General features: G+C 37.4%; 1 protein-coding gene and 1 long non-coding RNA gene across 2 annotated transcripts in view; both read left to right on the forward strand.

The window, feature by feature from the left end:
* LOC106963440 (myelin-associated glycoprotein-like) overlaps positions 1-9,534 on the forward strand; it is a 26,981-nt gene extending 17,447 nt beyond the window's left edge. Inside the window, exons 4-7 of the mRNA XM_015058348.1 lie at positions 1,234-1,442; positions 7,748-8,047; positions 8,460-8,490; positions 8,915-9,534. Coding sequence (XP_014913834.1) covers positions 1,234-1,442; positions 7,748-8,047; positions 8,460-8,490; positions 8,915-8,948 — 574 coding nt within the window. The 3' untranslated portion in view covers positions 8,949-9,534. The remainder of the gene's footprint in view (positions 1-1,233; positions 1,443-7,747; positions 8,048-8,459; positions 8,491-8,914) is intronic.
* Positions 2,753-3,889, forward strand: LOC106963441 (uncharacterized). The gene is made up of 4 exons (XR_001428191.1): positions 2,753-2,930; positions 3,005-3,262; positions 3,605-3,692; positions 3,810-3,889. It is a non-coding gene; the product is annotated as an uncharacterized LOC106963441 (long non-coding RNA).
* Positions 9,535-12,588: the final 3,054 nt, after the last annotated feature.

The following is a 12,588-nucleotide window of genomic DNA, read 5'->3' on the forward strand; positions in this document are numbered from 1 at the left end:
GACCCGAGCTCAGAGGATGATATATTTGTGTGTGTGTGTGTGTGTGTGTGTTCATATAGCCCATTACCTGGCCAAAATAAGAGTTGCTAACTTGATTTAACTAAGCAAATAGGTACACCCCTCCTATTGGATAATTGGATATGGATGCATGGGTGTTTATGTTTCAGCTCGGCCCAGATTACCCATCATGCCTTGTGCCTCCTGTCAAGCCTGCAGAGGCTGTGCTATAATGTGAGGTTGCTGCAGTTGGTTATGTCTGGCTTCAGCAATATCAACTCAAATAATGAAGTCATCGGACTACCTGAATATACTGACCAGGTCATTCAATGGTTTTTCTTCCCTCATTCATGAGCATTATTCAAAGATGACAATGCCAGGATTCATCGAACTCAGATCGTCAAAGACTGGTTCAGAGAGCATGAGGCATCATTTTCACACATGGCTCACAGAGTCCAGACCTTAACCCCATTGAGAATCTTTGGGATGTGCTGGAGAAGACTGTGCGATGGTCACACTCTACCATCGTCAAAATGCAAAATCCTGGTGACAAATTTGTGCACTATCAGATTTAGACAGATTAGTGACCAATATTTGAGCAAAATGGTTATACTGAAAATGTTTTCAGTCTTTGAGTTCCGCTCATAAAATATGGGAACAAAAAAGTGGTACGTTTACAATTTTGTTCAGTGTATGTATATTTCCAATGAATATTGGATCACACAACCATCTTATTTTTTTACATGCATAAATCTGTGACACACACATAAAACATCAACTAAATGTGTGTCTAATGTGAAATTTCAGATGCTTCTCTGACTCCCACCATTAATGTTCCCTCTGACCTGAAGGAGCATCAGTCTGTCACTGTAACCTGCTCAGTTTCAACTCCCTGTCCACACTCACCTCCTCAACTCACCTGGAATCTCCAACAAGACTCTCTCAGACAAACAGAGAAAAACACAGATGGAACCTTTACAACTAAAATCCAGGAGAACATCACTCTGTCAGACACACATGATGGAAACAACATCAGCTGTTCTGCCAGATATCCTGTGACTGACAAAAGCGACATAGCAGAGACAGAAGTAACTCTCAGTGTTTCATGTAAGTGATCCTGTCAGCAGGTCATGGTTCAGCTGTTTCTGATCAATAAAGTTCATGTGTCTCATTTTCCTCAGATGCTCCTAAAGACACCTCAGCATCCATCAGACCATCAGGTTTGGTGCCAGAAGATAGCTGGGTGGACCTGAGCTGCTACAGCAGAGCCAAACCTCCACCCAAAATCACCTGGTTCAAGAACAGCAACCAAGGACCCATTAAAGTATCTGAGAAGGAGGTTTACGGCTTCAGTGCTACTCCTACTGAAGAAGGAGATTATTACTGTGAGGCCATAAATGAGCTTGGTAGTGAGAAATCGACAAGCATCTGTATTGACATCAGTGGTAATGCTTATCTTTTTGATTAAGATAATGTCTATATATACACAGAGAGAGGATTTAGAAACCAGTTATCAGTTGCTCCGATTTTACTTTATATGGATATGTAAAATGAACATTGTTCTTTTATTCTATGAACTACTGACATGTCTCTGAAAAACCATGCAAAAATGTACTTTTATTTGCAAAACAATGAGAAATGGTCAAAATAACCTCATTATTTGAGGGCTAAAAACTTTTTTGTTGTAATTTCAAATAAAAGTTCATTTACATTTAGAAACAATAATACCAATGTTTTTGTCATGATGTGTTGTTGAGGTGGACCCAATAGCAGCAGGCAAAAATATAGTTGTGAATATGTAATGAACAAAAACTAGAGTCCAACTTACAAAAGGAACATTCCAGAGAAGCATACAAAAAAAATCCAAAAACTTTCAAAAAGTTTATCCATCCCATCTCTCAAGCATATCAATATACTAGTTAGTCAGGATGATCACTGAACCGTAGTGCCTTCGGCAGGCCACATTAAAAACAAAGTTTGAAATGTGCTTTGCTTAATTGGTGGGTCTGAAAACCAGTCCAACCAGATGAGCGAGAGCTTATCAACTCTCCTTCATATAGAGTTGATCAGGTTGTCGCTTTTGGAGTCCATTCCTTTAAAAAGTGGACCGATATTCAATGGCTGATCAAAGCTGATGGATATTTTCAGGAACTGGAACATGCTGTTGTATGCGCTGATCCAGAGCATCCCAACCATGTTCAATGGGTGACATGTTTGGTGAGTATGCTGGCCATGCACAAACTGGGATATTAAAAGAGTGAGTGATAAACCAGGACATTTCAGAGTGGTGTTTTATTGTGGCCTGCCCGTGGCACTCCTGTGTAGTAATTATTCTGTGTAATTGGGATCTTGATACGCCACAGGCAGGAGGGATTATGTATTAAAATTTAATCTATCACAGATCTAGACAGATTATTGAGCAATATTTAAGAGAAATGTTTATATTGAAAATCTTTTAGGTCTTTGAGTTCAGCTCATGAAAAATGGGAGCAAAACCAAATATTTTAGTTCAGTATATATATTATATATAATGAATTCATTAAACAGACAGTCATGTTTTCTCAAATACATAAATCTCTGACACACATAGGACAACATTACTTAAATGTGTGTCTAATGTGAAATTTCAGATCCTACTTTAACTCCCAGAATCAATATCTCTGCTGGTAACCTGAAGGAGCATCAGTCTGTCAATGTAACCTGCTCAGCTTTCACTTCCTGTCCACACTCACCTCTTGAACTCACCTGGAATCTCAAGAAAGGCTCTCTCAGACAAATAGAGAAAAACACAGATGGAACCTTTACAACTAAAATCCAGGAGACCATTACTCTGTCAGACACACATGATGGATACATAATCAGATGTTTCACCAGAAATCCTGCGGCTGAAATAAGCGACATAGCAAAGACAGAAGTGACTCTCAGGGTTTCATGTAAGTGATCCTGTCAGCAGGTCATAATTCATCTGTTTCTGATCAATAAAGTTCATGTGTCTCATTTTCCTCAGATGCTCCTAGAAACACCTCAGCATCCATCAGTCCATCAGGTTTGGTGTCAGAAGGTAGCTGGGTGGAGCTGAACTGCTCCAGCAAAGCCAACCCTCCACCCAGATTCACCTGGTTCAAGAAAGGCCCAGAAAGACTCACTAAAGCAGCTACAGGCATCTTTCACAAGGTTAAATTCACTCAGGGCGATCAGTACTTCTGTGTAGCTTCCAATAAGCTGGGTAAACAGAAATCATCACCGATCAATCTCAGAACAAAAAGTAAGTTGTGCTTCTTTTGTTTTCCTTTTTAAAAGCCTTAAAGATATTTAGATAACATTTTAAGCAGAATAAAGGTTATTTTTGGAAAGAAACTTAAATTATTGTTTTAAGTCTTTGCCATCTTGTAGCCTAAAAACTCTTATTCTGGGTACATATTGTCATGTAATTTCATTGTATTAAGAACTATTGCATCAGTTCAAATTGTGCTTTACAAAATACAAACATTACTCAGACATCAGTTAAGCTTTGCTCTTCAAAAACTAGTAATAAATGTAAGATTACAGTATTTAAAGCCAATATATTTCCCATTCAGGGAAAACTGAGCATGTTCTCTTGTTACAGGTACAAACGGAGTTGGAGCCTGGATTTTCGTAGTAATAGGGGGCGTGGGATTGGTAGTTCTTGGCGGTGCAGTCTTCGTCATTGACAGGTAAGTCACTTTTGTCTTCTGAGTTGGTACAATTCAACTGCAGAGCTGCTGGTGTCTGTTAGATTTTGGTGTTTGATATTTACTTTTAATCTCTCCTGTTTTTGTTTCTCCTTTCAGCTGCATCAATCGCTCCTAATCTAGTCAAGCTCTTGAGTTGTGCTTGTGTGCAACACTAAAAATAAAATGCTGCAACTCGATCCAACCCTGTCAGCCACTGATTAGTGTACGAAATAGTTTCTGCCTCTTTGTAAAAACCTAAAAAATATTTAATCAATAAGTTTATTCACTCAAATTACATTTCATCACCTTGATACAATAGGTCAGATATGGAACAACTATAAAGTCTGCAGTTTTGAGAATTCAAAAATATTTTTTACTTTCTTTAAGAGTCCAATACCTTTGCATAGTTTTTGTTTTATATATCAGATTTGTTTTGTAGCTGTAGCCAGATTTCTGAGAGTCTTATTGTTCAAGTACACTGTTCAAAAAAGTAAAGGGAACACTCAAATAACACATCCTAGATCTGAATGAATGAAATATTCTCATTGAATATTTTGTTCTGTACAAAGTTGAATATGCCGACAACAAAAATCATCAATGGAAATCAAATTTAACCAATGGAGGCCTGGATTTGGAGCCACACACAAAATTAAAGTGAAATGTTCCCTTTTTTTTTTTAGCAGTATATATTTGTATCACAAATTTCAGCAGCAAGGGAGTTCAAAGTGTTATAAAAACATTATGCAGCGACCAGTTGTGAAACCAGCAATAAACATGTTTTGTCAAAATGCAATAATCAAAACCATCAATACAAGTCAATTATGTTGATTAGTGTTCCATTTACTGCAATTCAAAGGCAACTCTAAACAGGTGGATTTTTAGCCTTAATATAAAGGAACTCAGTATTTCAGCTGTTTTATGGAAAAACTGCAAGTTTGCTCTAGATTTGTGGAATCTAGAAGTTTGATTTGTACGGAAATCAAACTATGGAAGTTTGATTTATGGAAGTTTGTTCTAGATTTGTGGTGTATAGAAGCTGAATGCTTTCCATGTTTGCTTCTGGTTCTGAGGATTGTTACAACCCCCTTTTATGAGGAGGGGAGTAACACGACAGCCACAAAAATTTGACAGAGTCCAGGTGAATGTTTTAAAAAGGAGGGATTTATTGATAAAAATCCCAGAAGGCTCATACAAACTGTGGGGGAGAAAGGGGCGGTTAGGTGGTGCCAAATCAAAGAAAATAAAACAAAACAGGGCCTAACTACCGTTTGTGCTAAAGAAACGAGAAAACAAAAACCCTGCCTACCTAATCTAACAAAAGTTTCCACCAAAACTTTACATGGGTGGCACCCACCTACTTACCTAGTGTATCTAACAGGAAAAACACCTACGTGATGAAATGTACAGGGTACCCCAAACTTACCTCGCCCTCTAACTCTCACCACAAACCTTCACACAAAGAGCAACAAGACATGCATCAGGTCACAGAGCCAGATGGAGAGATCTCCCCAGCTCCCCAGCTGGGCTGTTTAAATAAGGCCTCCCTGGATGCTGATTGGCCCATGGTTGATGAGGACCAATCAGGGAGATTGACACCAGCTTTCCCTACTACCTGTGAAGAGACAAACAGGGGAGGGGAAAGAGAAACAAACAGCCTGGCAGGCCTGTAACAGGATGCAGAACCAAAAACCTGAGCAGTAGGTTAATGCAACAACAGCTGGTCTTTAATGTCTTTTGGAGCTATGCTGTTGAGTGGTGTACAAAATGACAGAAGTATTTTTAAGTATTTAAACCAAGCTGGGGAAAATTGACAGAGGACAGCCTGTTTTTGCTGTATTATTCTGGATTTCAACATTTGGCACATTTTTTTTAAGAACGCCTTCTTCCATTGTTACTGCCTTCAACAAGTACAAACTTGTTGAAAAATACCAAAGTATCACCGAAGAAATTGCAGTCTGTTTTTGGGAAATCTCAAATGGTCAACCAAAATGTTATGAAGGAGTGGAGAGATAAGAACCGATATTTGTGCAAAATGCTCAGAAAAAGCTGACAGGGCAAACTGAAAAGATGTATTATTCCTATCAGCTCCGACAGAAGCTCACAACGACAGGAGCTACTCCATATTTAAGTGCAAAATGTCCTGATAAGGTGAGCGACAACTGTTTATTGTTCACATTTTGTTAGTTTCATTTCTAAAGCTAACAGAGAAGTAAGAAATAATCAGAGATCACCAGCAAAGGGTTGAAACTAAAGTTCACGTAATGGGTTTCCCTTTCTGAATATCAAATGATTTACTGTGAACTTTGTGTTAAAAATCAGACTTTAAAAGGTTAATCCATGGTGCGTAAGTTACTAGAAAGAGACAAGTTCCTCTTTCGCAGCTCATGAGGGATGAAGACTCCTTTAAATAACGCATCTCTTCACTTTTTCATCTCATTTTCTCTTTGAAGCAGAGAAGGTGTCTGTTCTGCTGCTCATCAACTTAACCCAGTGTGAAAACAACTTTGTCTCCCTTAAATGCAGCTTGTCAGGTAAGTTTATGTTGGTCATTTTAATACACTTTGTAACAAGTTGTTACAATGTCTTGTTTATTCATTTTGTTGCAGTTACACATTATTAGTTAGTTGGACTTTTATTTCACCAAGCAAAACATTAAGATCAGTTTCTTATTTACAATGTCTGCCTTAAAGTGCAAAAACACCTAAAAGGGAGAGAGAGGAAGAGGACAACAACATTTGCATACGATACAATACAATGAGCAATGTGTTCATGCAGCAGAGCAATATATTTAACTATTTAGGCTTTTATTGACTGAAACATTTTCTTAAAGATCTTTGGAAACGTCTTTTGGTTTTGGTGAATTGAGGTTATTTTAGTAACAAATAGTTATTCTGGATGTGGGATTGTGGTTGAACTGTGTTCATTCAGATCTGCTTCAAAATGACGATCGTTGAAATTGAAACCTGCTTCAATAAATTTAGTTTAATCTCCTGTCATAGATGAAGAAAAACCTTTTGAATACGATGGCGGCTCTGTGTGAGAACATGCTGACATTCACTATGCTAATGAGTATCTTCTTCCTTCCAGGTGAGATGTTTGTTCTCTTCCTTTCATTTGGAGACATCACATGAATAATTTATAGTCCGAAATATTTCATCCTGGTGTTGATTAAAGGCTGAACTTAAACTGGACTCAAGGTAGATTTGGCTCTATGTTCTGTTCATCTTTGGTCTGTTTTCATAGGCGCTTTTGACAACTGTGATAATAAACCAGCAAGCCTCTTCATCACGACACCAAAGAACATCGAGGCTCTGGCAGGAGCTTGTCTGGAAATCCCATGTAGCTTTAATTCAAAGGATGCAACCTTTTACAGCAACAGAACTATCAATGGAGTTTGGATGAAAAATAACTTGCACTTTCACTTTGATCCAAATGTAGTTATGTTCAACAGCAGTGAGTCAGTTAACAAATATCCACTGAAGATCACTGGAAACCTGAGAGAGAAAAACTGCACCACTCTGTTTTCTGATTTAAACAGAAGTTATACAGGCAAATATTTCTTCAGAGTTGAAAACGGACCTTGCAGAGCGACAGCTTGTGCTGATCCTATTCAAGTAAATGTTACAGGTAAGAGGTTTTATTTACGTCTGTGACATTACTGTTCATAATCATAATAAAATGAAATCTGGTGGCATACAAAACAACAAACTAAGACAGCAACTGTTAAATAAAAATCTGCATGATTAACAATATTATTATTTGATTCCTATGATGTTAAAAATCTACTGCTTTATTATTGAGTTCACTGTTGAAGAAAACTAACCAATGTTTTTGTCATAATCTGCTGTTTTCTGTATTAGGGTGTGAAATACAGACAAAACATGAATAAGGGGTAGAAACAAATATTACGATTAAATAAGTAAATATCATCAAACCAGATGTTTAATTAATCGGTACTTAATCAAAGAACGCCACTGAAAAATTTCCAATATTCTTTTACATGATAAACATTGCAATAAACATTTACTTTGGTAAAATGCTCGTCTTGTTCCCAGATTCTCCTTGGAGTCCCAGCATTAATGTTCCCTCTGACCTGAAGGAGCATCAGTCTGTCACTGTAACCTGCTCAGCTTTCACTCCCTGTCCACACTCACCTCCTCAACTCACCTGGAATCTCCAACAAGACTCTCTCAGACAAACAGAGAAAAACACAGATGGAACCTTTACAACTAAAATCCAGGAGAACATCACTCTGTCAGACACACATGATGGATACAACATCAGATGTTCTGCCAGATATCCTGTGATTGGAGGAAACAAGACAGCAGAGACAGAAGTGACTCTCAGTGTTTCATGTAAGTGATCCTGTCAGCAGGTCATGGTTCAGCTGTTTCTGAGTAATTGTACGAAAGTAAGAATAGCAATTCTTTAGCAAATTACTCAACAAAAAGTAAAAAGAAACCATCCAAGAAAATTACTCAAGTGACAGCTTCATGTTTGCTGAAGCAGGAGAGTTTTACTGTGTGGCCAGAAATGATGTAGGAAACCAGAGCTCATCAGTTATTCCACTTACAATTGAAGATAAAGCTCCTTTTCATCAAGTGTTAGGAGTCGGTGTCTTTGCTACTTTGAAGATCCTGGGAACATTGATGGTCTTCAGTGCATTCTGCATCTTTCAGTGGTAATAAATGTTTTTCTCTGAGCTGCAGACCTGCTGGTCTCTGTTACATGTTGATGTTTGTTAATATTATGATTTTTGTCTTTCAGCTGGTTTAGATTATCCAACATACACAAGAAGGTAAGCTAGTTGAACACAATATTTATGTTCAGTCAATAACAAAATAAGAAACTTTTAGGAAACTTTTTGTTTTAGACAGCATCTTCAGTTTCACCTTCCTCTTAAAGATAAAAGTCGGTTTTAATTATTAGCACAGAGGAAATTTATCTTCAGTTTCTGAAAGCAATAATCTTAATATATTTTAATTTATTAATTAATTTATTTACATGATGACAAACTAAAATTGTTGCTGTCATAAAAACTATTTATGTCATATTTATTTAATGGATTCAAAGGAAATCTGGTCAAACTGAATGAATATGTTTTTTCACCCATATTTATTTTTCTTACTTGATTTTATAAGGGAATATCTTTGTAATTTTATTTTCAATAAATGAACTTTAAAACAACAAATTGACATTCCTTCACTGTCTTTTGTCCTCAGGACCCAGGAGAATCAGACGATGTCCACAGAGTGATGGAGGTTTAGGCATCATGAGCATCAAGGAGAAACAGAGGACATCAAGTCCACTGTCAAAGGGTTTTTATTGTCCATCCATCCAACCATTGCAGCTTCAAGGTCACAGCAGGGACTGGTGTCCGTCTCCAGCTGTCAGCAGGACAGAAGAAGAGTCCAGCCTGGACAGATCACCAGTCCATCACTGGTCTAACCTTTGTGTCCTGGAAGTGACTTCATGTTTCATCTCAGCGTTTCTCACTTTTTAAATCAGCTGTACTGAAACAGAGCTAACAGAGTCTCTCTCTCTCTGTTTATCGTCTTATTCTAATTTAAAGTTTGGCTTCTCTTCTTCTCTGTTGTCACATCATGACTCTGTCCAATCAGGTGTTGCTCCTGTTTCAGAATTTCATTTCTTTTTCTCCTCTTGATGTGTTTCAGTCTCTGCCTGCAAACTAAACTCCATCAGCAGCTTTCAGACTGCAGACGTCCCTCATGTTTCTGAGGAAACTTTAAAATAGAGGAAGTTGATTTTATTGTGTTCTTCATGTTTATCATAGAGACTGTAACTAACATGTTGACTGAAGTAAAAATATATGTATATGTTTTTGTTCCTGTTTTATATTTTTGTCTAATCATATGAAAGATGTGTTTTTTTGCTGAAGGTAACTGAGAAAAGGACAAACAATCCAAACAAGCTTTTCTTTTTCAAATAGTATATATTTTAACTAATAAAGGCTAAACAATTTCTACACACAGAGAGGCTGAATAGTTTAGATCGTCAACCTGCTCTTCATAAGATAGAAGTGGCTGAGATGTTTGATTAAAAATCATTTTCATAATTAATTTATGGTTCATATTTAAAAACTGACTAAAGCGCAACATCACACTCAAGATGCAGTGAAAAATGTCTTTTACATAGAAACAATGATCTAATATCTGTGTCATGATGCCGATTGTTGAAGATGGACCCAAATGCAGAGACCTGGAGGCAGCTGCTGAGTTCTTAGATGATTTATTGATGAATGGTTGAAACAATGATGGACACTTACAAAAATACAAAATCCGAGGTAGCAACAAAAATAAAGCCAAAAGAATATCAAGCCATTAGACACAAGGAGAAAACAGGGAAGCACAGAGGACTGAGGTGAGCGAACATGAGGATCTAATGAGGAATGGAAGCAAATGAGAGGCTAAAATACTGGGAGGTAGAGAGTTAGACAAACCAGAGCTGATGAGCTTCATTGATTGCTGGTGAGAGAGATAAGCCAGACCGGGCTGAGGGGCGGCGAGAAAATGATATAACTAGAAGGACTAAACAAAGAAATAACCTAACTAGATTCTCTAAAGAAAGATGGACATAGACAAAAAGACTAACTAAACCTAAAGCGAGAAAATAAGAAAACTAGAAACACTACGGGGGGGAAGCTAGATGCACTTAATAACTTAACTGGAACCACAACAGAAAGGTATACCTAGACTCAGAATAACTGAACCTAGAGTGATGAAATAACTAAGAAATAAAGATAACTAGAATCACTACAGGGAGGCTGAAATAAGGAATAACAAGAAGGATAAAAATAACCTAACTATAATCACTAAAGAAAGACATTGACTAAGGCCTACAAGAATAACAAAACCTAGAGTAACTAAAGAAAAAACCTAAGTAGAAACACTATGAAGGATTGAAAATAAGGAAAGCAATAAAAAGACAATTCTAATAGCACTAAATACCTCAAATAATACAAATCAAAAGGACCATGAGGGGCTAACCTAAAGAGAACTAAGACAAAATGATCAAAACCAAACCCAAACACCCAAAGTCCTGGCAGTCTGTTTACTTTGCCATTACAAAAACTTTCAAAACGTTTATCATTTTATTGAGTTATCAATATAAAGATGTTCGTTATTAAAATTCTTCAAAACATAAAATGTTTTTAAAGGAAAAACACTAACCTGTAGATTGTTTCAATTGTTTAGGGCATATAAAGTCACCAATGAATGAATGCGTGCAGAAGTTGAGCTTCATGAATAAAGACACAGCAGCTCAGTCCGTTTAAAAACTGCATTTAAAGAGATCAGCACAGAAACTGCAGCCGCTACAAGCAGCAGCGTTTTACTGCAGTAAAGGTAGGCCATTAAAAATGAACACAATGTGGAAAACAGCATAAGAAAAGTGTTGCCTGTCCAGCAACTCACTAAATGACGCAAAAATGAACTTGCTGCTTTAGAAAGGGCTAAACACAATTGGTGCGGAGTAGAAGTAAAAAACAAGAAGTGAGCATATCAGTTCTATATGCGACTCATGGAAACAACTTCATATATTTACAATTATAGCTGAAAAAATGAGAAATGATCACTTCGCTGTGAACTTCATTGGATGACTTCATGATGGTAATGTGGCACCCGAGTGGTGTACCAACTAAATAACTGCAGGAGTTGTGAACAGTTACGAAACAAAACCCATAAAAGTTACAATAATTTATTTTAAACGATATCAGAAGCGAAGGAGGTGCGGACAGTCCATGACAATCAATCCATAAGTCAGTCTATAGTTTGTCCTTATCTGATCAAAAGAATGGCGCGGTCCTCCACCACATCCAGTCCTCCGTTCCTGGCGAACCCTGTCAGGGACCCAGCCGCCGCTCCTCGACGGCGACCAGTCTTCCCGTATAGTCCGCCTGTCTGGATACACCGCCTCCCCGCTCCTGCCACACAATCGCCGCCGCTCCGTCTTCTCCCTGTTTTTTTCCTGCGTCCTCTCTGCTTGTGTCCTTTTTTATTGTCATGACAATCTCCACGCTAATTAAGCAGATGTATAGCACCGGTGCAGGGCTTCTTTGGGTATCCGGACACGTGACCTCCAAAATAAACAATCAGAAAACATGCAAAACAATAACTCAAAAGTTTAACTCAGCTAAACCTAAGAAAATACATAATTTCAAAATATGACAAGCAAGCAAAAAAAACAATATAAAAGAAAACATAAATAGAATTCCAAAACGGAAAAACCGAGGCCACATTACCACAGTAAAATGAGCAGACAGAGCTGACTTCCTGTTTCACTGAGCTTGAAGGATGAAACTCCTTTTTCTAACTCGTCTGTTCACAGATAAGGTCGATGTTCATTCTGCTGCTGATCAATTGATCCTAATAGATCAACTGGTTTTAAAACTTAAACTATTTTAGTTTTATCTCCCGAAATTCAGGTACGTTTACATTGTTGATTTTGATGATTTAACCAAATATTTCTTCAAGTTCTGTCATTTGTACATATTGTCAAACACTCCTATTATATATTTAAATGTTTGGGGTTTTGTTTTCAACAAATGTTAAAAGAAGGACGACGATTGTTTTGATTTGAGTGTTTTAGATACTTTTGAAGAGCAAACTTGTAGTTGTTCCTAATGTCGTCTTTTTACATGTATCAGTTCTAGATGTGTGTTAAGCTCATGGGTGTAAACAGCTTTCAGAGTTACTTTACAATAAGTTAAACCTCTAATATCAGAACTACTTTAATAAATCATCTAAATGTTTGGTTTCCAGCCTGAAGGTACATCAGAGTCTGTCTGAGAACATGCTGACAGTCAACATGTTACTGAGGGTCTTCTTTCTTCAAGGTGAGATGTTTGTTCTCTTCCTTTCATTCACATGAATCATTT

Source organism: Poecilia latipinna, unplaced genomic scaffold (genome assembly GCF_001443285.1).
Source record: "Poecilia latipinna isolate Pla-1442-1.1 unplaced genomic scaffold, P_latipinna-1.0 Scaffold1534, whole genome shotgun sequence".
Taxonomy (NCBI): domain Eukaryota; kingdom Metazoa; phylum Chordata; class Actinopteri; order Cyprinodontiformes; family Poeciliidae; genus Poecilia; species Poecilia latipinna.